Source organism: Oryctolagus cuniculus, chromosome 20 (assembly GCF_051225735.1).
Source record: "Oryctolagus cuniculus isolate XC-2025 breed Fujian yellow rabbit chromosome 20, ASM5122573v1, whole genome shotgun sequence".
Taxonomy (NCBI): domain Eukaryota; kingdom Metazoa; phylum Chordata; class Mammalia; order Lagomorpha; family Leporidae; genus Oryctolagus; species Oryctolagus cuniculus.
The window spans coordinates 22,311,054-22,338,327 of record NC_142886.1 but is presented as its reverse complement, the minus strand read 5'-3'; the positions used below and the strand labels follow the sequence as shown (position 1 = coordinate 22,338,327).

Here is a 27,274-nt window from a genome sequence, read left to right as displayed (position 1 = left end):
GAACTTATCCATTTATTACGATTATTTTTCTCTGATATTTCCATGCCGAAATAAGACTATAATTAGCAGTATGAGTAATTAGTCAGTTGACGACAAGATGGCATGGATGAAGGACAACACCTAAGGAGGAAGTGCAAATGGAAACAGCAGGTGTCTAACCAACAGGTCTGGGGAATGGCAACGCCATCAGGTTCTGCCAGCCACATGCACAATTTAAAGACAAAAGTAGATAGAAATGGATTTTCCATGGCCACTTCAGAAAGTAGAGCTGCACAGGGCCTCTCTGCAACAATCCGCCAATGTCTACCTGGACACACCTGTAACAGACGCTGTCAGTGCAGGGGTTATGAGCCCTGACGATGACGAAGACGTGCTGAAAGTGGGATCGGATGTTCTTCGGGCTGAATGGCTGTGCTCCCGGCTCTTGGAAAACTATTGTTACGATATCATTTCCAATGTGCCGCTTCCGTAAGAGCTACAAGAAAAAATAAGCAACCCACAGAGATGACGAAGCTCCGTGTTTTCCTCCCCAATTCCCTTATGTAACTATATGCAAAACATTCATTTCTAATTAGTACACATCGGGGTAAGTAATCTATGCAGTTATTATCAATATTTGAGCCAGTCTTATCATTTCCCCCAAGGAAGAAAATGGAAATGAGAATTCTGAAATTTGCATACAAGATATAGCCATTCAAGTAGATCTACCCAATATCTGGCATATTATGCCAAGTTTCAGCATCTCTAAATCCTCAGTTTCCATAACAACAGTTTTGTTCCATTTTTATATAAGAAAGGAATTTGCCGTGGGGAGGAATTTTAGAGATGAGAAAGGCTGAGGTAATTACAACACAATTTATGTTCTGGTTTAATTGGCTTCATTTGAAGCAAATGTGGCGAATGTGTTTTCTGATACTTTCTGTGTCATAAGCTGGAATGTGCAAATTAATAACATTCCACAATGCTGCAACACTTTAAAAGCAGGTTAAATTTCAAGTTTAAACTGTTTCTTTAATTACAGTGAAAGCTGCTTAAGACCACCTTTTGCTGTACATAAAATGGTGTTTTGGATGGGCGGCTTTCAAAATCAGGTATCCCTCTGCCCCCTGAACACCTGAGGCCAGTGCCATTTCAGGGAGGCGTTTGATAGGTAGTTTAATTCAACAGTGAAAAGAAACCTGAAGACAATTTCCACTTCTCATACTTATTCTAAGGTGCAGAAATTACACACTGGTGAAAATCAATGATTTGGTATCGGTTGCCAGCTGTGAGAAACGACATCCTTACAGATCAGGGTTGAGAACTGGGAGTTACACTGTTGACGAAATGTACTTTTAACCTCAGGAATCTGAAAGCATCCCAAACTATATTCTAATGCAGCATTTATTTCATTTCAAAACATAATATATAACCAAGAGAACATACAAAAAATTTAAGATTCTTCCTCAGCACTTGGGATCTAAGGCATACCATGAACAAATACAATTTGTCTATGCATTACAATATTCCTGCACAGATGTCATTGCCTCTTCTTTTGTGTGCAATGTCATTCTTTCTTTAAATTATGCCCTGATATGTAAAATTAATGTTCTACTAAAGGACGACTCAAGTTGAAATAGATCCATTTGGGGCCGGCTTTGTGGCACAGCAGGTTAAGTCACTGCCTATAGAGCCAGCATCCTCTAAGGGCACCAGTTCATGTCTGGCTGCCTCAGCTTCTGCTAATGTGCTTGAGAAACCAGTTGAAGAATGGGCCCTGCGCCCACATGGGAGACTCAGAAGCAGCTCCTGGCTTTAGCCTGGCACAGCCCTGGTTGCTGTGGTCATTTAGGAAGTGAGTTGGTGGATGCAAGATCTCTCTCTCTCTCTCCCTCCCTCCCTCCCTCTGTAATTCTGCCTTTCAAATAAATAAAATTCTGCCTTTTAAATAAAAATCTAAAGTTAAAAAATACAGCCATATATAGCTCTCATGATACATATAATGAAAGATAATATTTATATCAAAGCACGCCCGCTCTTTCTACTTTTTCCAAGCACAAAGTAACCTAAATTGAAGAAAACAAATTCTTTAGCTAGAGGATGAAATGTCTTAATACTGGAGAGAATGAATTTCTTAACATGATAGGACTTCAAAAAGTTTGTGGAAATGCAATTAAAATATAAGCTTATTTGTTAAGTCAACAACAGGAGTCACTGTGCACTTACTCCTCATGTAGGATCTCTGCCCTTAATGTGCTATACATTGTGATTTAATGCTATAACTAGTACTCAAACAGTATTTTTCACTTTGTGTTTCTATGTGGGTGCAAACTATTGAAACCTTTACTTAATATATGCTAAACTGATCTTCTGTATATAAAGAGAATTGAAAATGAATCTTGATGTGAATGGAAGGGGAGAGGGAGTGGGAAAGGGGAGGATTGCTGGTGGGAGGGAAGTTATGGGGGGGGGGGGAAGCCATTGTAATCCATAAGCTGCACTTTGGAAATTTATATTCATTAAATAAAAGTTAAAAAAAGAAAAAAATAATAAAATATAAGCTTATTTGTGGTGCAAAAAATTTAAGTCCATCACTGTTTTTCCATAATATACATTTCCATGAACTTTCCAAAGACCTCTCACATATGGATGATACCAATTACTTTCTCATTCTTCTAATTGACCAAAATATTTTTGCCTTGATCTGACATCAAAATTAAATAATTTCACTATCCACTTATATGCTAACTCACTCTGCCCAGTACTTCAACTCCTTTAGTTAGAAATTGGGGCCGGCGCCGTGGCTCACTTGGTTAATCTTCCGCCTGTGGCGCCGGCATCCCATATGGGCGCCGGGTTCTAGTCCCGGTTGCTTCTCTTCCAGGCCAGCTCTCTGCTGTGGCCCGGGAAGGCAGTGGAGGATGGCCCAAGTGCTTGGGCGCCTGCCCTCACATGGGAGACCAGGAAGAAGCACCTGGCTCCTGGCTTTGGATCGGTGCAGCTCCGGCTGTAGCGGCCATTTGGGGGGTGAACCAATGGAAGGAAGACCTTTCTCTCTGTCTCTCTCTCTCTCACTGCCTAACACTATCTGTCAAATAAAGGAAAAAATAAAGAAAGAAACAACTGGGGGCTGGTGTCATGGTATGGCGGGTTGAGCCGCCTCCTGCAGCACTGGCATCCCATATGGGCAGGAGTTCTAGTCTCACTTTTGATTCAGCTCCCTGCTGATGCATCTGGGAGGGCAGAGGCCGATGGGTCAGTGCCTGGGCCCCTGCACCCACTTAGGAGACCCCAAGGAAGCTCCTGGCTCCGGCCCAGCCCAGGCCTGACTGTTGTAGCCATTTGGGGAGTAAGCCAGTGGATCAAAGACCTCTCTCTCTCTCTTGCTCTCATTCTGCCTTTAAAATAAATAAAATAAATCTTTAAAAAAATTAAAAACAACTTATCTTTTTTAAAAAGATTTATTTTATTTATTTTAAAGGCAGAGTAACTCAGAGAGAGAAGTCTTCCATCCACTGGTTCCCTCCCCAGATGGCCTAAAGGGCTGGAGCTGGGTCAATCTGAAGCCAGGAGGCGGGAGCTTCTTCCAGGTCTCCCACGTGGGTGCAGGGGCCCAAGGACTTGGGCTATCTTCTCCTGCTTTCCCAGGCCACAGCAGAGAGCTGGATGGGAAGTGCAGCAGCCAGGACTCTAACCAATGCCCATATGGGATGCCGGCACTGCAGGTGGCAGCTTTACTTGCTATGCCACAGCACGGGCCCCACAACTGTTCTTATTATTGGGGTGGGCATGTGGCACAGTGGGTCAAGCCCCTGCTATGACACTGGCATCCCGTATCAGAGTGCTGCTTCCAGTCCTGGCTGCTCCACTTCTGGTAATACTAATGGGCCTGGGAATGAGAGGAAGACAGCCCAAGTGCTTGAGAAAGCTCCTGGCTTTGCCCTGGCCTAGCCCTGGCTACATGGGCACTTGGAAGCAGATGGAAGATCTCTCTTTTGCTGTTTCAAAAAATAAATGCTTTTAAAAGCCAGTTATTGGTCTCATTGCATTTTTTTACCCTCACAAATCTCTTCTGAGTGATCAGGTAGAATAAGCCTTTATCTGTACTGTAACATCATTCATTAAAAACATTTTGTCTACTCACAGTCTGAAAAAGAAGTCTAATAATCTCAGCATGGTACATTTCTCTCAGAGAACCTTAGAATTTGCAAAAGAAGTTGTCAGCAAAGTCTGGATTGGGAAGCTTGTCTGGAAACAGGTTTAATTTGGGATGTACAGTCTATTCACTGCCGGGCTTCCTATTTTTGACTGCTTTGGTTATCATGAAAGGCACAATTTTATACCTAGATTTGATCAAATCTAGAGTGGTGAGGTGTTAGGTTAGACCAGTGTTAGGTTAAATTCTGTGAAAAGAGGATGTAATTCATTCTGCGGCCGGGCCTGTTGAGTTAGCATAGTAACTGGGAAAAACAAAAACTTATATCCCTTTTTAAGGTCATAAGTATAACTGGCCTGATCATGTTTCTAAGGGCCTCTGATGGAGAGTCTGTTAGACTTCAGTTTGGTATCATTTATTTTGAAATATTTTTTTAAAAGAAAGATATATTTATTTGGAAGGCAGAACAATAGGGAGGAAAGTATAGAGAAGTCTTCCATTCATGCCCCAAATGGCTGTAACATTCAAGTCTGGACCAAGTTGAAGCCAGGGACTCCATCCTGGTCTTCTACACTTCTCAGGTGCATCAGCAGGAAGCTGGATCAGAAGCAGAGTAGCCCAGCCTTGAACTGGCACTCTGATCTGGGATGCCAGTGTTACATGGTGGCTTAACCCACTGCACCACAATGCAACCCCCTTGCAGTATATTTTAAAACAATAACCACCATTTATTCTCTAAAATAATATTGCCAATTCCAATTTTGGTAACAAGTGTGTTGCATTTTACTGTTTCACTTACATTTTAGCAGTCTTTTTTTTACCTTTTTAAGAGAAATTCTGTGTATGACATACACATTTGCATTGTTATGTATGTTCCTTATCATTTCCTGATGAACATGTGAAGAAAGAATAACATTCTGAGATTTTGCTGATCCTCCATTCCCCATGAGAACGTGAAGTCTCCTATGAAGCCCTCCTAAAGAAACACCAGTTCTTCCCAGCTCTGTGCACGGCCTCCTGAGATGACACTGCTCCCACACCTGCACACTGTCTGCAGCCCTGCAGAGTCATCTCATCACCATAGCTTCAACCTGTTCCCTTCAGATTTCAGGATTTCTCTCCGTGGGTGAAAAGCAAATGATTAATGCACAAAGCTATCCAGCTGGTTGTTAACCTAGAATTTGTGTCTGTTCATTTGTTTGCGGCTCATTTACTATGACTTACTTCCACAAAGAACAAAGCTTCCTGCTGCTGTGACAGGTGCAACACTACATTTTGGTTTAAGATTTTACAAACTTGCCACTTAAGATTTCTTGGGGACGTGAATCAAGGGTGAAAACACAGAGAACACATGGATCTCTTACCTGTTGCTTGTTGTTGGGTGTGTACGGCAGCATGGTAGAGACATGGAACATAATCTCATAGTCTTTGTATGTTGTGTACAGAGAATGGGTTCCAGTGGAGTCAGCTACGGTTAAAAAAAATAGTGAAGAGATGACTCTAAGAATGGAAAAAGTAATTCATTCAAGAGTGACATATACCTCAAAATTTACTAAAGGAAATCATTCAGGATGAAAAGACTCTAGACAACATGTACTACAGACGTTTGTGACCGTGTTTTTGGCAACAGATCCCCTCTGACAGCTTAGTGAAGCCTATGGATCAATCCCTTCCCAGAATCACCTCTGTAAATGCATAAAGTAAAATATGTAAAATTTAAAAAGAAATTCATTATGCTGAAAAATACAATTACCGTAATTTTAAAATATGGTATATATAAGACTTATATAGTAAGATTTGACACTAGTCCAATATCAACTATACATTTGAAGGCATAATGAATACAGCAATATTTAGAGGTACCTGCCATAATATTAGGGAATGAAAATATATGTGCTTTCTATTAGCCAAAAACAAACAAACAAAAAATAGAGCTTACATTACTGTGGTTTCTTGCTTGTATTTACAATTGCTAAAGTTCAATCTGGGGTCAGTAAAAATAAAAATCAAATTATTTCACATTCAAATTCCAGATCCCTGAATTCTGTCCACAGACATTAAGTTAAAAACATTTTCTAATACTCCCAATACCAGCAAGAGTTGTTTGGTTGTTAACAGGTAGATAATTTAACTAGAATGTGACACTGAAGACAAAAGTATTATAGCAATGTCCAAAAAAATTTCTACAATTTAAGTGTGTGGGGTGATCCCATCTTTCTGAAGGAAAAGACAACCTCCACTGCCTTCATTATTAACAAAGTCTCAGAATTAATGTGCCCACAAGTACCTAGAAACTGCAGAAGAGAATTATTAAATGTTCAACTAGAAGGGAACATTTGTTTAAACTCAAAGAACCTATCCAAAAATCAACAGAAAAGAATCATTCTGGGTGAACGCAAGCCTCCACCAGCTGTTTCTCTGAGGATCCGAGCAGTCTGCTGCCTTTTAGAGACTGAGGCTGTTAGACAGCTTCGGGCAGATTTCAAGGATATTAGTGTTCAAAACTGATTATGCACAGTGTCTACCAGCTTAAAAGGCAGATCCCCAGACCCCATGCCCCCGAAATACCAGGCAGTGGGTGTGGGGCCCTGCCAGGATGCTATTTTTAACACTGCCTTCCAGGTAATTCGTGTGCAGAAGCTCCACTGCCCTTCAGCCCTGCTCCAAGGACAGATGACAGCCGTGGGCAGCGACAGCTGTGTCAGGATGTTGCAGAGCCCTGATCAGGTCCCGCTCCAAGAACAGACCTACAACTGTGGTATGCACACAGCCATGTCAAGGTGTGCTACAGCCCTGAGATTCAAGCTTGAGTTTGTCAGATCTTACTTTTGAGACCATCATAAAATGAAAAGGTTTTAAAAAGATGAAAAATAGAACAAAACAAAGACCACATTTCAGGAATTGCAAGGATATGTACCAACATATAACTATCCAAGAGTAAGATCTCAATATTTATGACCACCACAAAAACTGCATACTACTACAATAAAGTACTAACTGAACTATTTCAGACAAGTCTTGAGTATGAAGAACTTATCTATTGTTAAGGGCCCCTGCTATAAATATCTGTTGAACTGATTAGTACATTTAAAACTTTAACGTGAATGTGTCAGCCTTGACATGTACTCACATGTGTATCAAGTCGATTTTAAGCAAACTTAATGAACTAGAAAAAAGATTGTCATTCAACACTCATTTATTACATTTTTCTTTATCTGTCTGTGTAATGCTAAAAGGATTACTGCCACAGAGGGAAGCTGACCTGGAGACAGCCCTGAAGCCCACTTGCCTTTCTACTGCTAGCCCTTTTTTTTTTTTTTTTTTTTAAGATTTTATTTTATTTATTTGAGAGGTAGAGTTACAGTGAGAGGGAGATAAAGAGAGAAAGGTCTTCTTTCCGTTAGTTCACTCCCCAAATGGCCACAGCGGCCAGAACTGTGTCAATCCGAAGCCAGGAGCCAGGTGCTTCTTCCTGGTCTCCCATGCAGGTGCGAGGCCCACGGACTTGGGCCATCTTCTACTGCTTTCTCAGGCCATAGCAGAGAGCTGGAGTGGAAGAGGGGCTGCCGGCACTAGAACTGGCGCCCATATGGGATGTCGGCACTGCAAGCGGTGGATTAACCTACTGTGCCACAGAGCTGGCCCCTACTGCTAGCCCTTTCTCTCTTTCCTTCTTGCATCCCTTAATTTATATACTGAATGCTTTTTCTGGAGGGAACTTTGGAAATCTGTTTTTCTTTCTAATATTTATTTATTTGACAAACACAGTTATAGAGAGAAAAGGAGAGACAGATCTTCCACCTGCTGGTTCACTCCCCAAATGGCTGCAATTGCCAGAGCTGGACCAGGACAAAGCCAGGAGTCTGGAGCTTCACTGGGGTTTCTCACATGGGAACAGGGCCCCAAGCACTTGGGTCATCTTCTGTTGCTTTTCTGGGCACATTAGCAGAGAGCTGGATCGGAAGTGGAACAGACACAAACAGGTGCCCACAGGGATGCTAGTTTCGCAGGTGGTAGCTTAACCTGCTATGTATACCACAACGCCAGCCCCAGGCAATCTCAGAGTTTTGAAAATAATTTTCAAAATCTGGAAGCAGTCTGAAAGTTTTAGAGATGGAACTAGGGTCAAAAGAATGAAAATTTTCTTTTTGAGAGGAGAATTCTAAAATCTTGAAGTCAGTGTATACATAATACAGTTGCTAAACTTTACCAGGAAGAACAGAAAAGGAGTGTCTGCTGTTATTTTCTATGGAATAAAGCAGCCAATGTTCTTATCCTTACATTTTTAGTGACCATGAATCTCTAGAGTGACAATCAAGAGAATGAAGGAAAAAAGCTTTTGAATCTTGCTGAGGAGCATGGACACTGAGTAGTCATTAAGGCAAGGGATGCAACGATGATGCCACTTCACATTTGATGGAGCTCTAACACTTGAAAAGCAAATCCAAGCACTTGTGTAGTCATCCTGACAACGAGATACCCTGCTCCAAATCATGCTGCCAGTGGGTACCACACACCCTTTGGCTAAGTCAGAGAAAGCGAACCTTCCAATATTCAGACTAGATGCTAAGAAGAAGATGGGACAGAACAGGTAAATAACTAGCCTATGCAGGGCACCTGGTTTGCAGCAAAGATGCATGAGGTCATGGCTACCTCAACAAGAAATGGGCCGTTGGCATCAATAAATAAGCAGCCAGACCCACACTACCTCCTTACACTGGACAGATAAGCAAGAACTGGTGTTAGCAAACCAAGCAACCATACTGACCACTGACTAATCTGTGCTTGACTGTGATAGTCAAAACACATCCCTGGGAGGAGACGCTGTGTTAGAACATGCTATCCCACTTATGCCTATGCAACCAAAGACTCACCCTGAACAGAAGGGCCCTCTCTTCAGTAAAGGGTGCTGCCAGCTGAAAAAGTCTGATAAATGCTCAGGTGACAAGAACCTGGACGCCCTGCACCTCACTCCTATCCCTCATAACTGAGAAATGATATGGGTATTGTCCTCAGCTGCTCTGAGAAGGTACGGATAAGTAATATCTTTTTTAAAGATTTATTTATTTATTAGAAAGTCAGAGTTAGAGAGAGGAGAGGGAGAGAGAGGTCCTCCATCCACTGTTTTACTCCCCAGTTGGCCACAATGGCCGGAGCTGCGCCGATCCAAAGCCAAGAGCCAGGAGTTTCCTCCGGTTCTCCCACGTGGGTGCAGGGGCCCAAGGACTTGGAGCATCCTCCACTGCTTTTCCAGGCCATAGCAGAGAGCTGGATCGGAAGTGGATCAGCCGGGACTTGAACTGGAACACCCATATGGGATGCTGGCACTGCAGGCAGTGGCTTTATCCACTATGCCTCAGCACCAGCCCCAAGCATAAGTAATATCTTACATTAAACATTTTAATTAAACATGACAGGAACACGTGCATAAGTTGCAGGTACAGATGATGTCACAGTCAACCTGGACTTCTCTTTTGGCTCATTCTTTTGTTTTTAGGTAGTCTGAAGTCTGGTCTAGATGAATTTGAATCAGGAAAAAGTAACTGAACTTTCATATAATTATTTTCTGGTCACTAAAAGGTATTTCTGAGTTAAGAAAAATTGTATGAAGGACAACAATCATATGCGATGTGACTTTTGGAAAGTTCTTAGCTTTAAATATCTATGAACTCAAGGAGAAAAGTAATCTCAATTAATCAAATGCATACAGACTAAAAAGCGTCAACAGAATGAAGGCTTGCTTAAACATGGTCTATTATGTCCTCACTATTATACAACATATTAAGTTCAAGACAAAAGCACAGATAAATTGTGAGTCTGATTCATAAGAATAGTTTGAAATGTCACAATCAGTCAGATGCATGGAAGAACATTATGCTAGAGTCAAAGACAGATAGATCTCAGATCTACACAACCTAGCCTCAAGGTCTGGAAGGTAGAACTCAGTGCTCAGAAGCCAGGCAAAGGCTACACAATTCACTTCTAGAACACTTGCATGTGTTCAGGACAAGGCCCACTTCACATCTGTGATACTATTCCATTTGCTCACTGATGAGGTATTTGGGGAAGTCAAGAATTCCACCTGCTCTGGCATCTACAATATTTACTAATACTTTGTCAATGTATCTTTAGCCATGGTGTGGATGAAGATGAGATGATGAAGAGGCTGTAGTCCTACCTTTGCTATAACTTCCTACTATGCTAATTCAAGGGATGTATGATTGTACGCAGGGATGTACCTGGGGCTCAAGGCTTCTCAAAACTACTACCACATTGAGAGGAAAGGAGTCAGTGTGGGACCAAAGTTTAGGAGTCAGGCACTACTTTACACCTACTGCTCCCACTGCAAGACACCTGGAATTACCTGGATTCCCAGCCTGCAGGCACTGGCATTCTGAACTTGAAAGCCAACAGCATCGTTTGCTATATGGCCACTTCAAGTCACTTCACTTGTCTGCAATATTCTCACCATTGTAAGAATAAAGTGAAATAATGGATATTAAAGTGCTAGTCTATAAAATGTGCCCAGTAAATTTGTTGGTTAGAATTCAGAATCTTGCACAATAAAGATAGAAGATGTCAAGTTTTCTTAAAATCTTTTCTTCACTCATCAGTCTCTAGAACTCTTGAATTACCTTTCACATGTGCAAAACATGTGCACAATGTTAATTTTGTCCTTTTCCTACCAAAGCTCAAATATTCCACATAAAGAAGGTCTTTAGCTCTTTGAAGACCCTGAATCTCAGCTGACTTCACAACACTGCTAAAAAAACAAAAACACACACAGAGAGGCAATGAACACGAATACTCTAGCAAAGGAACGAAGGCCAGGGTTTGAAGGACTGCTCTACGAACGGCTTCAGTCACCTGTGTGCTGCCTTAGCAAACAAGACTTAGCTGGGAAATAATTTCCCAAGTAAAAACCTACATTCACAGCCCAGGTTGAGAGTGGGATCCAGCGTTCAAAAACAAACTGCTTGGTGGGAAGTTTATTTTTGTATTTATTGTAGTGTGAGGGAAAGGTAATTAATTAGGGGTTATGTCACACAAATAAGGAAACAAGAAGAAGGGAGGAAAAACAATCTACTACTGAAAGTTTCTTCATTGCACAACTGTTCCAGCTGATGACATACTTATTTGAAGCTTGTTTGCTTTGAGTCCTTATTTCTGAGATGAGGAAATGGACTTAGTGTAGGTAACGGGAAAAGGAAGCTGGAGTTGGAGAGTTCCATCAATCCCTCCCTTCCTGAGCTTCTCCCTCCTTTACAGAAGTACGAATAACTACTTATGATAATCCAATATCAAAGTAGAGCTGTCTCATGAGAAAGCTTAGCCCAAGGGCTTCAAAGAGTAGAAGACAACCAAAAAGCCCCACTCGGGGCTTCACTGTTAATATTAAGAAGCCAGTTCTATACAATGGGGACAACTAACCCAGCTGGGTTTGTAGGGATTAAATGAGACAGCAAATACATGAACATCAGCGGGGGATGGGGCAGGCATTTGGCATAGTAGTTAAGACACCCGAGTCCCACACTGGAATGCCTGGCTCTGATTCTTGGCTGTGGCTTCCTTATTCCAGCTTCCAGCCTATGCAGACCCTGGAAGGCAGCAGGTGATAGCTCCAGCAGATGTGGATTGAGTTTCCAGCTCCTGGCTCCAGGCCCAACTCAAACCAGCTGTTGGAGGCATTTCGGGAGTGAACTAACAGATGGGGTATGCTCTCTCTGCCTCTCAAATGAAAAAGTGGGGTATGTGGGCACTGTGGGCTCACTCTGGGTAGTTGGTTCACCTTGGTGGGGGAAGGGAGGGTGAGGCTGTGATCACACCAGCTGATGCAATCATTCCCCTCCCTCTGTTGATGCTAACTTGGGTGTCAGTCTGGACTACTGCCCCATCCCTGAGCACTGTCCAGAGCTCCTGGCCCTACCCAGTACATACCTCTGAATACCCATAATGGCATATTTCAAGGAAAAAAACCCTCAGGATAAAATTAACAAGTATTTCTACAGATGTCTAAAAATACAGAAATACAACAAGGAAGACAATATGATTCCCTATTCACTATCAGAAAGTGAAGTTCAAGAGATTGATGAAATGCCTGAAAAGAAATTCAAAAGAATGATCATAAGATAACTCAAGGGCCGGCGCCACGGCTCACTAGACTAATCCTCCACCTGCGGTGCCTGCACCCCGGGGTTCTAGTCCCGGTTGAGACGCTGGATTCTGTCCCTGTTGCTCCTCTTCCAGGCCAGCTCTCTGCTGTAGCCTGGGAAGGCAGTGGAGGATGGCTCAGGTCCTTGGGCCCTGCACCTGCATGGGAGACCAGGAGGAAGCACCTGGCTCCTGGCTTTAGATTGGTGCAGAGCGCTGGCTGTAGCAGCCATTTGGGGAGTGAACCAATGGAAGGAAGACCTTTCTCTCTCTCTCTAACAACTCTGCCTGTCCAAAAAAAAGAAAAAAAAAAATATAACTCAAAAACACAGAGAAGCAAACACATGAGTTAAAGAAATCCATACATGACATGGATGAGAAATTCTGCCAGGAGACAGACACTGAACAGAAATCAAACTGAAATATTAGAGATGAAGAATTCAATATGTCAAATAAAAAAACACAGTGGAAAGCTGTAACAACAGATTCAGTTGTTGAATATCAAAGCTAGGAGACAAATCTTTGGAAATTCTTCAGTCAGACAAAATAAAAAAAGGAGAAGGAAAGAGAAAGAGTAGAAGAGGAAGAAAAAGAACGAATTAGAGAAGTTGAAAATAGTGTTTGAGATTCATGGGATCCTATCAGATGACCAAACGCGGTGTCTTAGGAGTTACTGACGGTTTGCAAAGACAGAATGACAGAATGGATTGGAAGGCCTCTTCAGTGAAACAGGAGCAGAAACCTTCCCTGATTGGCTGGGCTGGAAAAAATCTTCAGCATGACACTTTACACTCAAAAAGTAAAACATAAAGAATAGATCCTAAAATGTGATAGTAAATATAAATGCACCCAAGGCTAGGGCACCTGGCTATTTAAAACAAACGCCAATGGATCTAAAGAGAGATAGAGGCTCCAGTAATAGGGGAGACTTCAACACCTCACTTTCATCAAGGGACAGATTGATGAAAAACCAACCAAGAAACAACAGAGCTAATTTATACCATGGACCAAATGGACCTAATTGATATCTACAGAACATTGTATCCCATAGCTGCAGAACACACCTTCTTTCCATCAGTGCATGGAACTTTCTCTAGAATAGACCATATGTAGGCCATAAAACAAGTCTCAAAAAATTAAAAAAACTGAAATCATACAATGTATCTTTTTTCTGACTGCAATGAATGAATCTAGAAATTAACAACCTAAAAAACTCCAGAAAATACAGGAACACCTGGAGACTAACACGCTCCTGCACGAACCGTGGGTCACAGATGAAATCAAGAGAAATTTAAAAACTCCCAAAAATGAAGATGACAACTCAGCGAATCAAAACTTACATAGCAAAAGCAGTGTTAAGAGGAGAGTTTATAGCAATAAGTACCTACATTAAGAAATTGGAAAGGCATCAAAATAAATGATCCAACAATGTATCTCAAGGACCTAGAAAAACAAGAACAAACCAAACTCAAAATCAGGAGGAAGAAAGCACTAACAAAAATTAGAGAAGAAATAAACAAAACTGAAACAAAAAAAAAAAGTGACACAAAAGATCAGTGAAATAAAGAGCTGTGGTCTTGAAAAATTAAACAAAATTCATACACTATTGGCCCAACTAGTAGAAAAAGGACCTTAATTAATAATAGCAAAAATGAAAAAGGAAATGTTATAACAGATACCACAAAATTCAAGAATTCCTACAGCTATATGCCATCAAACTAGAAAATCTAGAAAAACAGACTGATTTCTGGACACATAAAATTTACCAAATTTACCAAAATTGAGTGATGAAGACACAGAAAACCTAAATAGACCAATAATAAAGACAGATATTGAAACAGTAATAAAGACCCTCCCCAAAAAGAAAAGCCCAGGACCAGATGGCTTCTCTGCTAAATGCTACCAAACTTTTAAAGAACTAATTCCAATTCTCCTCAGACCATTCAAAACACTGAAAGGGAGAGAATCCTCACAAAATCCTTCAATAAGGCCATTAGGATCTTAATTCTAAAAGTAGAAAAAGATTCAACAAAGAAACAGAACTATAGACCAATATCCCTGATGGACATAGATACAAAAATTCTCAATATATTAGGTGATCAAATTTTACAACATATCAAAAAGATCATTCAATTGGACCAAGTGTGATTTTTCTCTGGTATGCAGGGTTGGTTCAACATATTCAAGTCAATAAATGTGATATACTGCATTAACAAATTGAAGAATAAATCATGATTAAAATACAACATCTTTTCATGATAAAAATTTTAAGCAAATCAGGTGTGGAAGGAACATACCTCAACACAATCAAGGCAATATATGAGAAACCCGCTGCCAGCATCATATAGAATGGGGAAGCATTTTCAGTAAGATACAGAATCAGATAAGGATGCTCACTTTCACCATTGCTATTTAATATAGTCATGGAAGTTTAGCCTGAGTCATTAGGCAAGAAATAGAAATCAAAGGGATCCCAAAGGGAAAGGAAGAAGTCAAATTATCCCTGTCTGAAGATGATAGTATCCTATATACAGGGTAACCAAGAGACTACACTAGGAGATTACTGGAAATAATGAGAGTTTAGCAAAGCTGCAGGATATAAATCAATATACAAAAATCAATAGCCTTTGAATAAATACACAAACAATACCATGGCTGAGAAAGAACTTATAAAATCAGTCTCATTCACAATAGCTATAAAATAAAACTAAATAACTTGGGATAAATTTAATCAAGGATGTGAATGATCTCTACAATGAAAACTATAAAACATTAAGCATAGAAACAGAACACACACACACACACGCGCGAAAAAATCTTCCACGTTCATGGATTGGAAGAATTCGTATAATCAAAATGGCCCACACTACCCAATGTAAATTTATAGGTTTAATGCAATCCCAATCAAAATACCAAAGATGTTCTTCTAAGACCTGGAAAACAAGGACCCTAAAGCTCATACGAAATCACAGGAGACCCTGAATAGCTAAAGCAATCCCAAACAATAAAAATAAAGCTGGAGACAACACAATGCCAGTTTTCAAGACATATTACAGGGCAGCTATAATCAAAACAGCCGATACTGGCACACAGACAGACATGTGGACCATTGGAACACGTGAGAGACCCTGGAACTTAATCCACACATGTACAATGAACTCATCTCTGATAAACAAGCTGAAAATCACTCCCTGGAGAAAAGAAAAGATTCTTCAACAAATGGTGTTGATCTCCGTATGCAGATGTATGAAACAAGATCCCCATCTTGCACCTTATGAAACATCAACTCACAAGGGATCAAGGATTTAAATTACTAGAGGAAAACATAGGGGAAATACTGCAAGACACTGGCATAGGCAAAGACTTCTTGGAGAAGACCCCAGAAGCCCAGGCAATGAAGGCAAAAATAGACAAATGGAATTACATCAAACTAAGAAGCTTCTGTAAAGCAAAGATAATGACAAAGCAAAGAGGCAACCAATAGAATGGGAGAAAATATTTGCAAACTATACATTTCATAAAGAATTAATATCCAGGATATACAAGGAGCTCAAGAAATTCAATAAAAATAAAACAATCTACTAAAGAAGTGGGCAAAGGACATGAACAGGCATATTTCAAAGAATGAAATACAAATGGCCAGCAGACACATGAAAAGATGCTCAGGATCACAAGCCATCAGGGAGCTGCAAATAAAATCATCACCCTAGTCAGAATGGCTATTATCTAAAAATTGAAAAATAATAAATGTTGGTAAGGATGTGGAAAAAAAGGTACCCTAGAACACTGTTGGTAGGAATGTAAACTAGTACAACCACTGTGGAAGACAGAATGGAGAATTCTCAGAAATCTGAAATAGATGTATCATATGACCCAGCCATCCCACTCCTGGGAATACACCCAAAGGAAATTAAATCAGCATATGAAAGTTATCTGTACCCCCATGTTTACAGCAGCACAATTCAAAATAGCTAAGATATTGACTCAACCCAAATGACTATCAACTGATGACTAGACAAAGAAACTGTGGTATATACACATGATGGAATAGTACTCAGTCACAAAACAGAATGAAATCCTTTCTAAAAAAAAAAAAAAAAAAAATGGGTGCAATCAGAGACCATTATGCTTAGTGAAATAAGCCAGTCTCAAAAAGACAAATATCCTGGATTTGTGGTATCTAATATACAGAGTACAAAAAATGTTGTGTATATGAGCAAAATTGACATTATTTATTTTATTATTTTTCATAGTTCTTGAGGAACAGTGATTTTTCTACTTACTATCTATTGAATTCTTAGTGTACAGTTAAGCTTGTGATTATAAACTAAATTGAAACTATGTCATTGTAACAATTAAAGGAAAAATAAGAAAGGAAGGAGACACAAGTGGAGAAGGGAGGGTAGGGTGGGAAGCATCATTAAGCCCCTTAAGTCTGTATACGTGATATATATGAAATTTGTTCCCTTTATGTAAATAAAGAATAAAAAACAAATGAAGTATTCACAACATTCAATATTTAATAAAGTCATAAATAAAAAGAAGTAAAACATAAGCCAAAGCACAAGAAAATGCATTAAAAAATAGAAACCCAAAAAAACAGGATGATGGAAGCAGCAGATGAGGACTTCAAAGCATCTGCTATAAAGATGTTCAGAGTTTAAAGGGAATCATGAACAAATGAAAAGAGAACACGAGACATAAAAGATTAGTAAACACAACTTCTGGCCACGCAAATAACATTATCTTAAATAGCAATTTCATTAGATAGGATTAACAGAATAAGGCAATATGGAAGACAAAGAACATAATGAAGCTGAAGACATATTTGTGTTGTATCTGTTTTCCCCACCAAGGGAGACAAAGAGCAAGTGAGAAGGGGGAGGGGAAGTGGGAGAAAGAGAGAAGAGAGAAGAGAGAGAGATAAAGATAGAGAATTATTTTCCACCTGCTGGTTCACAACTCAAATTCCCACAAAAGCAGCTAGGGCTAAGCAAGGAATCCAAAATTCCTTCCTGGTCTCCCAAGGTCCAAGCACTTGAGCCGTCACCTGCTGCCTCCCAGGATGCAGTAGATGGGAAGCTGGCCAAGAAGCAGAGCAGCCAGGACTTGATCCAGCACTCATATATGGAACCCAGTGTTCCAAATGGCAGCTTAACCTGCTACACCACAATGCCCACCCCATACAGACATCTTAATAGGGATTACCCAAAGTGAAGGACAGAGACAAAGATTGAAACCTGGCCCCACCCCTCAAAAAAAAGAACTCAGACTCTTCACCTGTGGTACCCTGGTGAGTGATGTGGTCTATCTGTGGTTGGAGAGTCAGAAGGAAGTAAGGCAGAATAGAAGAAAAAAAAAAGTAAATAATGGTAAGTTATTTTAGTTTGACGGGAGCTACAAATGAAGTCACATCTACTGTGGGGATGATACTTTAGGAACAATTGTTCTAGAAAGTTTCTTATTTATTATTTTTTAAAGATTTATTTCTTTATTTGAAAGGCAGAGTTACAGAGAGACAGAGACAGAGCGAGCTTCCATCTGTTGGTTCACTCCCCAAATGGCCACATGGCAAGGGCTGGGCCACGCTGAAGCCAGGAGTCAGGAGTTTCATCCTGGTCTCCCATGCAGATACAGGGGTCCAAGTACTTAGGCCATCTTCCACTGCTTTCCCACGCCATTAGCACAGAGCTAGATCAGAAGAAGAGCAGTTGGGACTTGAACTGGTTCCCATGTGGGATGCGGGAGCCACATCAAATCACTGGCCCCAAAAGCTTTTTCTTTTTAGAGGTTATATTGAAAGAAAGTTTCTTGGTGCAAAATAAAGTTAGTTAAAATGTGGAGACAATGTTGCAGCGCACAGCAAAGGCCTTATCTCTGGGTGGCCACAGCCAGAAAGAGGCTGCTGGAATAGTGAACAGGCCTGCCGTCAACTGTTTCTTGAGTTTCTGTGACAAGGCCAATGGACTCCTCTAGTTTTTGCCCCTATTCTCTTGGGTATAAAGAGATAACACCTTTCAACTCTTCATTCATCCATCCACTTCCAGGCACACGACACCATGAAAGGACAGAAAAGGAACAGATGAATTATCAGGACATGTGCCCCAGGTTAGTTAGGTGGCCAGCACTGCGACACAGTGGGTAAAGCCACCTCTTGTAATGCCAGCATCCCATATAAGCGCCAGTTCAATTTCTGGCTGCTCCACTTCTGATCCTTGCTGATGTACCTGGGAAAGAGGCAGAAGACAGCCTCAGTGCTTGAGCCCCTGAACCAAGTGGGAGACCCAAAAGAGGTTTCTAGCTTTGGTCTGGCCCAGCCCTAGCTGTTGTGGCCATTTGGAGGATGAACCAGTGGATAGAAGATCTCTCTTTCTCTAACTCTACCCTTCAAATAAAATAAATAAATCTTAAAAAAAATAGACAAGACTCAAAAAGTTATACTGCTTATAGAAGAGTGGCTCACTGAAAATGTACCCTTTTCTAAAACAGCGCAGTTAGAGGTAGTTTGCTAATTCTTGTTCATACTTTGCAGTTTTGGGATATTGGGGCAAAATGGGCCCAAAATGCTTTTTGCTTATTCCACTGATTTACCATATGCCATACTGTTTAACCCCATCCTGGCCATATATTTTTCACATTTTCTTCCATCATCAGGAGGTAGCTGGGAAGGTATAAACACACAAGCAACACACTATCTTATCAACTACCAACACTGCTGTTCATTTATAGAATCAGGGGTCTTACTGTACATTCTCCTCTCAGATCCCATCAGTAGTTTTATGTGATGATGATCTACGCAGCAGAACAAATTAGAGTAACAAGAATGATTGTACAGGGTGAATACCTTTATAAAGAGATTAAGGGTGTTTTGAGATTTAGCATTTCATGCAGTTGCAAACAGAGTACAGAATGTTAAAATAATATTTCAGAGGCTAGGCTATTTATGGGTTTTAATAGTCTCTCCTGCATGTCGTTTCCAAGTTGGCAACAGCAAAACCATGGCAACAGGAAATTCTTCCTGCAGTGGAGTTTATGAATGCTTTTCTGTTTTCATGACTCAATTCCTTATTTAATTTCCTGTACAGAAAATCAGAAAGATCACTATAGACTGCAGTACAGATGTGCTAATCCAGAAGCCCTCTCAAAGGAAAACAGGCCACAGGTGTCCATGGATGGATTTTGAAATAAAATTGAAAATGGCCTCCAAAAAGACATGCAGCAGACATCCACATCCCCTAAGGAAAACAGCAAGTTGAGAACTTGACTATTTTACTGACAACTTGGGGAGGGTGAGAGGACAGCCCTGCCCGGTCACGTGCCCTAGTTAAACAGATTGCTTCATTCCTGTACTTTTCATCAACACATTATATGAGCCAAATACTAAAGCTAAGTTATCTACGTTTTTGGAGATTACGACAGTAACAGTTGACTCCAACAGCACCTAAACGTAAGGAAATGTAAGCAATGGTATCCTAGAGCAATTCTCCATCTGCGTCCATGGCCCTGGCTCTAGCCACACGTCTGAGAGCATCCTTTGCTCACAGCCCAGTCTCTGCTACTTTGATCATGATCTTCGGCTGTTCTGGTGCTACAGCTGCTTTCTTTGGCTTTTCTCTCCCCAGCTGCAGCAGTTATCTGCAATAAATGGCAATGCTGTTTCACCGATAATTTAGCAGATGCACATCAACACAGCAGGAGGAAAACAAGCCCAGGAGGAAGCTCTGAGTATTTCTTACTTTTGGTGTCAAGCTGTGCACGATACTTCTCAAATCCTTTGAGCCGAACTCGTTCTCCCAGCAGCTGAAGGAATTCCTCAAAGGCTGGGCCGGCGGCTTCGTTGTTGTACATCTCTTCCTCAGTGCTCTGTCCGGCTTTGCAGTACATGATGCCCACTTTCTGCTGATAGTTCAGCTGTGAAGGCAGGCAACACAACGCACGTAAAACACGAGCAGGTCCATGCTGTACCCAGCACTCAATGGCAGTGAGCCCTGGGGGATCTGCCCAGCAAATAGCTAACACCTTTCTTCCCCTCAAGTTCTTCTAATTCATTCTCTGATCCCAAACACACTGTGGAGCAAGCATCTGTGATGTTCAAAAAAAGGAATGAACACTTCCTGAATGTCAAGACCATACATCAGGAGAACTGATGCTGATACTTGAAGACATTTCCGTTAATGGATTACAAAAGCTCAAAACAAGGCTCTCAAAAACAGCCTGGCAACAAAAGGCAGTTCTTTTCCAATGACTTCCCCTTCAAAAAAGCAAGGACTTAACAATTTAAAAAGAGGCCCACTTAAGAAAACATACATTAAAATAAGTTGTTTTGCACTAAAAAGTCCGTTAATGTCCTTGAATGGGGTGGGGGGGGGATAAAATTAAAAACAGCTGTTTCCCAACATTGTTCTTTCAATATTTTAAAATACAAACACTGGTTGTACCTTTGCTAGAGCCAATACCAACAACATACTTGGACAAACTTCTTTGTCAAATATTTTTCTGAATAAGTACATGGGGAGAAACTTTAAAAGGAGCTACAAAATGGCAAACCAGCTGGGGACAAATATATGTTCCTTCCTCCAATACAAAGTGAAGCAAGAGAATTATGATCTAGCACACGCACTGCAAACGTCACTGTGCAAGCAAACTTTAAGGTGGTCTGCTAGTCATTTAACAATCAGCTTTCAGTATAAAAATGCACTCTGAATTCTCAGTGACATCAGCACAATTCACATCACTTCTATTTCCAGAGTGAAAAAGAGAGGTGGGATTTTAATAGCTAACATTTATTGAGTATCTATGTGCCAAACACTATGTCCAGTATTTAATGAATATTAACTTGTTTTTTAAAATTCTTACTTATTTGAAGAACAGAGAGACACATAGAGAGACATGGAGAAACACATACAGAGACCCAGGCAGAAGGAGAAGGAGGGGGTGGGGGTGGGGGTGGGGGTGAGGACAGACCTCTTTTTGTCCCAAAGCCTGGGACAGCTAAGGCTGAGCCAGGCAAAGCCAGAAGTCCAGAACTCAAACTGCTCCCATGTGGGTGGCAGGGACCAACCACTTAATGTTATCACTGCTGCCTCCCAGGGTACACATTAGTAGGAAGTTGGGTGTGGAAGGAGAGCTAAGAAGTGAATCCAGGCACTCTGATATTGGATGCCTGGGTACCAAGCAGTATAGTTAGGCCTGCCCCAACATTAACTTGTTATCCTCACAACAGCTCACATGACAATCACTACCACTGTTTGACTGATAAGCAAAGAGGTGAGAGAATGGAAGACAAAGTTAACTTGCTCAGAGCGCTGTGATTCGGCTCCATTAAATACCACCAGCACTCAACCAGGCATGTCTTCCTCTACTTCTATCACTGCAACATATGTCCACAACTCCTTATTTGCAATTCTGAAATTTAAAGGTAAAAACTGAATTTAAGCAAACACATTTGGCAGCAAAACTTGATATGAGGCCGACATTAGTACTTTTAATTTATTTTGTTGTGTGAATATTCATATTTTCCTCTGTATAAATATTAATGTGTCTGATTGTGGGGTGCTGCCCCAGATCCCGCCCGCTGGGAACATTACTGTATGCACATGCATCTTATTACCCTTCTAAAATATGAAAATTTTCAAATTCTGAAACACACCCAGCCTCTGCCACTTTACATTTAAGGGACCATGAACCTGAGCTGCTCTTTTTACCTTTCCAAAGCAAATGGCTCAAATGTGGTGGGAAAACACCTTTTCCCCCCTCACTGCACCCTGCCTAGTTGATGAGCAAGTTCCACAGCCTTCCAAGGGCCCACAGACGGAGAGCTCAATCTCCCCAATCTGACGTGACTCTACCAGTGCCTCTAGTGGAAGCAAAGTCCCAGTCTGAAACTTGCAGAGCTGAATACACTGATATTAGAATATATTTTTTAAGTTTCTTAAATTTTATTTGTATTTATTTGCAAAGCAGAAAGAGAGACTGTACATCTACTGGCTCCCTTGGCAAATGCCCAAAACCGAGCCAGGCTGAAGTCAGGAGTCTGGAACTCAATCCATTTCTACACACATAGCAGGAACCCAGTCACTTGGGTCATCACTGCTGCCTTGCAGGGTACCCATTAACAGGAAGCTGGAACTGGGAGTGGAGCTGAGACACAAACTTTACACACTCTTGATATGAGATGTGGGCTTCCCAAGTAGCATCTTAACGCAATGCCTGCTACGAATATTAGAATATTTTAAAAGTAGCATCCTACCAATATTATTGCTATTTAATTTTAATTATTAACAGGAATACATTTGGGAGTTAGGGAGGAAAAAAGAGAAAACAAACATCAGGATAACGCCTGCACTCCACTGCCGTGTCACCTCCTCTTCAGCTGGCCTGTTTCCAGCACTTGACTGTGGCTAATGCATGGAAGGGAATGCCCACAGGGAAAGGTTTCATTTTGGCTTTAAAACTGAGCTTAGGTCTCAACAAATGAAAATGTCTTGCTAAGGCTCTGTTACAGAAGAAGTCCTTACTACTGCTGGGTCTGAAGACTGAACGATTGTCATCTCAGTCTCTCCCTCTGGAGTGAGGAAGGGGCTCAGAGCTGAAAGTGGGCGGAGCCACCCAGATGGGCCTCCACATGAAACAATGTAAAACCAAAGTCACACCCTCAATGGAAACCTTAACAGTGTCAGTGGATTTGCGGACTTCTTTAAAAACCTCATGGATAAAGGTCTGGCATTACACCATGCGACATTCAAAAGGATTCATTGCTACAAGAGGAAGGAAGATAAGTAAGGAAATCTCCCCAGAAAGCAGCTCCCAGGCAAGGAGACGCGGTGCCCATCTTTTGGCTGGGTTCTTTCATACCCCAGTGAACTCTACCTGCAGAGAGAACAAACTGGTTTCACTGGTTGTGAAAGGAATGATCCTTTAAGAGGATTAGGAAATTTGTCAGAATGTCAAATTTTCTTCATTTTGAAACCGTGCCAAATGTCTGTACCAGTGCCAACATAAAGCTCTGTCTGTCCCATCCTCTAAGGTGACAATGAGCCTGTATCCCTGATTTCTAATCCAATTAAACCAAAGGTAGGTGTCATTCTCTCAACTCAAGCTCCTCGCATCCTTAGTTAGCAAGCATGTTCCCTGCCAAAACATGAGGAGTTGTTAGGGAGAATGCAGTAAATGTATAAGAAACATACCAAGAAAAGGAGCAAGTGCAAATGGAGTTAAAACTGTGAACTGGGACTTTGGATTGTTATGAAGCTAAATAAAATGGTATTTAAAAAATACTAACAGATATGTGTGGTTTCATAAACATAGTACAATAATTATTCATAATTTAACTATTTTATAAATTATAGTTTGTATGCACATACTATAATACAGTATATGTATATTATATATCATATACATTATATTATACATGTAATACTTTAATGTTATACTCAAAATAGCTACAATGACACCTGACTCCACCCTGGGAACAGGCTGGGTTTATCCACAGTTTAGGATCTTGCTTTGGATGATCTCTGGGCCACTGAATAATGTTTCTCTAACTGCAGGCTTTGCAGATACAATGCTCATATGGGGCACTAGAGGAAGTGTCTGGGTACTCAATAAATATTTGTATTTTAAAGATTACATGGTCAGCACAGTAGGACAAAGGTTATATTTTAAAGGAAGACCTTGAATCTCAAAAAAGCATCTCTTCATATATACCAAAAGTGATGCAAAGACACAGATACTGTGACCTAATTTACAGGGCCCTGACATCCCTGGTCATTACCAGCAGCTACAGACATGAGGTAGCAACTTCTCCAAGGCTGCTTCAAAAGTCTTTTAATATTTTATTTTTATTTTTTATTTTTGAGAAGTAGAGTTACAGATAGTGAGAGGGAGAGACAGAGAGAAAGGGCTTCCATCTGCTGGTTCACTTCCCAAATGGCTGCTATGGCCAGAGCTGAGCAAATCCGAAGCCAAGATCTTCCACTGCTTTCCCAGGCCACAGCAGAGAGCTGAATCAGAAGAGGAGCAGCTGGGACTAGAACCAGCAAGAATATGGGATGTAGGCGTTGCAGGCAAAGGATTAACCTTCTGCGCCACAGCACTGGCCCCCAGAGGTCTTATGTTTGGGCCCCATCTTCCCCGTGTCCTGGCCAGAAGGCTGCTGACTGGGACATCACAGCCCATGGTAACAACCCAGCTTTCACAAAACCATTCAGACAGACACTTTGAGGTATTCGCTGTGCAACAGTTCTCTAAGGCTCTCAGGGAGGGCCATGATGTCAAAAATATTTTCGTAGTAATAAATTAAGAAGCCTCTTTCTTCTCCCACTGGCATCAGCTCTGATGGCCGGTCCCACTGCTGGCAACAAACACACCAGTGCTCATACTCCTCCTCATGGTGGTACACTCAGCCCCTCCTGCAAAAAATACATCTGGTTAAGAATGTCCTTAAGGGCCAGCACTGTGGCTCACTTGGTTAATCCTCTGCCTGCGGCACCGGCACCCCATATTGGCGCCAGGTTCTACTCCCGGTTGCTCCTCTTCCAGGCCAGCTCTCTGCTGTGGCCTGGGAAGGCAGTGGAGGATGGCCCAGGTGTTTGAGCCCCTGCACCCGCAAGGGAGACCAGGAGGAAGCACCTGGCTCCTGGCTTCAGATCGGCGTAGCTCCGGCTGTGACAGCCATTTGGAGGGTGAACCAATGGAAGGAAGACCTTTCTCTCTGTCTCTCTCTCTGTCTGTAACTCTACCTGTCAAATAAATAAATAAAAATCTTAAAAAAAAAAAAAAAAAACACCAAAGAATGTCCTTAGGGTCAACACTGTGTGGTAGCTGGTTAAGCTGCTGCCTGCAATGCCAGCAATCCCTTATGGGTGCTGGTTCAAGTCCTGGGTGCTCGACTTCTGATCTGGCTCTCTGCTAATGAGCCTGGGAAAGCAGGGGAGGATGGTCCAAGTGTTTGGGCCCCTGTACCCATGTGGAAAACTCAGAAGAAGCTCATGGCTTTAGCCTGGACCAGCTCTGGCTGTTGTGGCCATTTGAGGAGTGAACCAGCTGACAGAAGATTTCTCCCGGCGCCGCGGCTCACTAGGCTAATCCTCCGCCTTGCGGTGCCGGCACCCCGGGTTCTAGTCCCCGTCGGGGTGCCAGATTCTGTCCCGGTTGCCCCTCTTCCAGGCCAGCTCTCTGCTGTGGCCCAGGAGTGCTGTGGAGGATGGCCCAAGTGCTTGGGCCCTGCACCCGAATGGGAGACCAGGAGAAGTACCTGGCTCGCGCCAGCCGCGGCAGCCATTGGAGGGTGAACCAACGGCAGAGGAAGACCTTTCTCTCTGTCTGTCTCTCTCTCACTGTCCACTCTGCCTGTCCAAAAAAAAAAAAAGATTTCTCTCTCTGTCACTCTGCCTTTCAAATAAGCAAATAAATCTTAAAAAAAAAAGTGTCCTTGATGAAGCAATGGAATATAAATTTTTATTAAATCTGGACGCTTGAAGTACTTTTAAAATCCTATGCGATGACATGGCAAAAAAGTAGAAAGCACTTGTTGCCTATGGAATACACAAGATACCCCAAGGAAAAGCACTTGCTCAAACGTGTCAACTGAACGAGTTGCTTTCTTCCATAAAAGACTGTGGTAGACAGAATACGCTTCCCCGCCTCACAAGCCCTGCCCATTCTGATCCCTGGGTCCTGTCAGCATACAAAGTCATGTGGCAAAGGGAAATAAGATAACAGATCTCACAGATGAGCATCAGCAGATAGGGAGCATATTCAGGGTTACCCAGGTGGGCCAGTGATAAAAAGCTGGTGAGAAGTGGAGGGGCAGAAGATGATGATTAGAGAAAGGGCAGTGACAGTGGTGGGACACAGTACTGCTGGCCGAGAAGGCAGGAGAAGGTGCCTTGAGCTGAAGCTGGAAAGACTTAGACAGATTCATCTCTAGAACGCCCAAGTTCAGATAACTGTTGGAACTGTGATAAAAAACTAATAAAGCCACTATTTTTATTTGGAAGAACCACTAAGAGACAGCCTTCCGTTATTTAGGCTTGCATCTCTAGCACATACTTTCTTGAAAATAAAAAAGGGTGTTTGTGCTACTTGAGGGAAAATAACTGCTGATACTTCTTGCCAATAACATAATTCAAGCTTTAAAGCAAAATTTGAATTCTGGCAAACATGTACCTATTACAGTGTGCTTGAGAGCATCCCAACAGTTAAATATTTTTGTATTAAGATCAATGTTTATATTAACCATAGAACATTTTCATTATTGTAAAGTTCAGTGAACACAAAATTTGCATAAAACAACCAATATTTTTCTAACTGACCAATGCATGAAGTTATAAAATCAAACATACGTAAAAGATTCAAAGTACATGAAAGTCTCAATTTTTAATTTAACACAGTGTACTCACATGGTTTTAGATTCCATATTGCTATTAACCTTTAAAAACTACTATTTGTTGAGTTTCAGTGCTGCATTGAAAAAAATATTCACAGTTATCTCAAAGAGCCATAAAATACCCCTTTCTTTTCCAAATACATAAACTGTGTGAAGCCACCTTTTCCTAATCTACTCCAACCAAACAACATATTGCAACAGACAGCAGACACAGATATGTAAGCAGCCCTAATGCCTTCTATTAAACCAGACATTGAAAAGATTTGCAAAAAAATGTTAAATACTATTCTTTGCATTATTTTTTTTTTCAACAAAAAAAAGAGTTCAGATGGAGACAGAGATAAAGATAGAAACAGGAGGTGAGAGAGGGAGGGAGAAGGAAGGAGGGTGGGAGGGAAGGAGAGAAATGGGAGGGGAGAGAGAGGGGAGAGAGGGGAGCGGGGAGAGGGGAGAGGAGAGAGATCTTTGATCTGCTGGTTTACTCTCCAAATGGCTGCAGCAGCTGGGACTGGGCCAGGCAGAAGCCAAGAACCAGGAACTTCATCTGTGTCTCCCACATGGGTGCAGGGAACCAAGCACTTGGGTTATTTTCCACTGCT

The 27,274-nt window shown here is 41.5% G+C and overlaps 1 protein-coding gene across 35 annotated transcripts in view; it reads right to left on the bottom strand.

Annotated features, from left to right (window-relative positions):
• SIPA1L1 (signal induced proliferation associated 1 like 1) overlaps positions 1 to 27,274 on the bottom strand; it is a 437,830-nt gene that overhangs the window by 79,612 nt on the left and 330,944 nt on the right. For all 35 annotated transcript variants that reach the window (XM_089322259.1, XM_051826282.3, XM_089322258.1 and 32 more), the window contains 3 exons: positions 20,023 to 20,197; positions 5,500 to 5,603; positions 318 to 475 (listed from right to left, as the gene is read on the bottom strand). In XM_089322259.1, the coding sequence (XP_089178385.1) occupies positions 318 to 475; positions 5,500 to 5,603; positions 20,023 to 20,197 (437 nt within the window). The remainder of the gene's footprint in view (positions 1 to 317; positions 476 to 5,499; positions 5,604 to 20,022; positions 20,198 to 27,274) is intronic.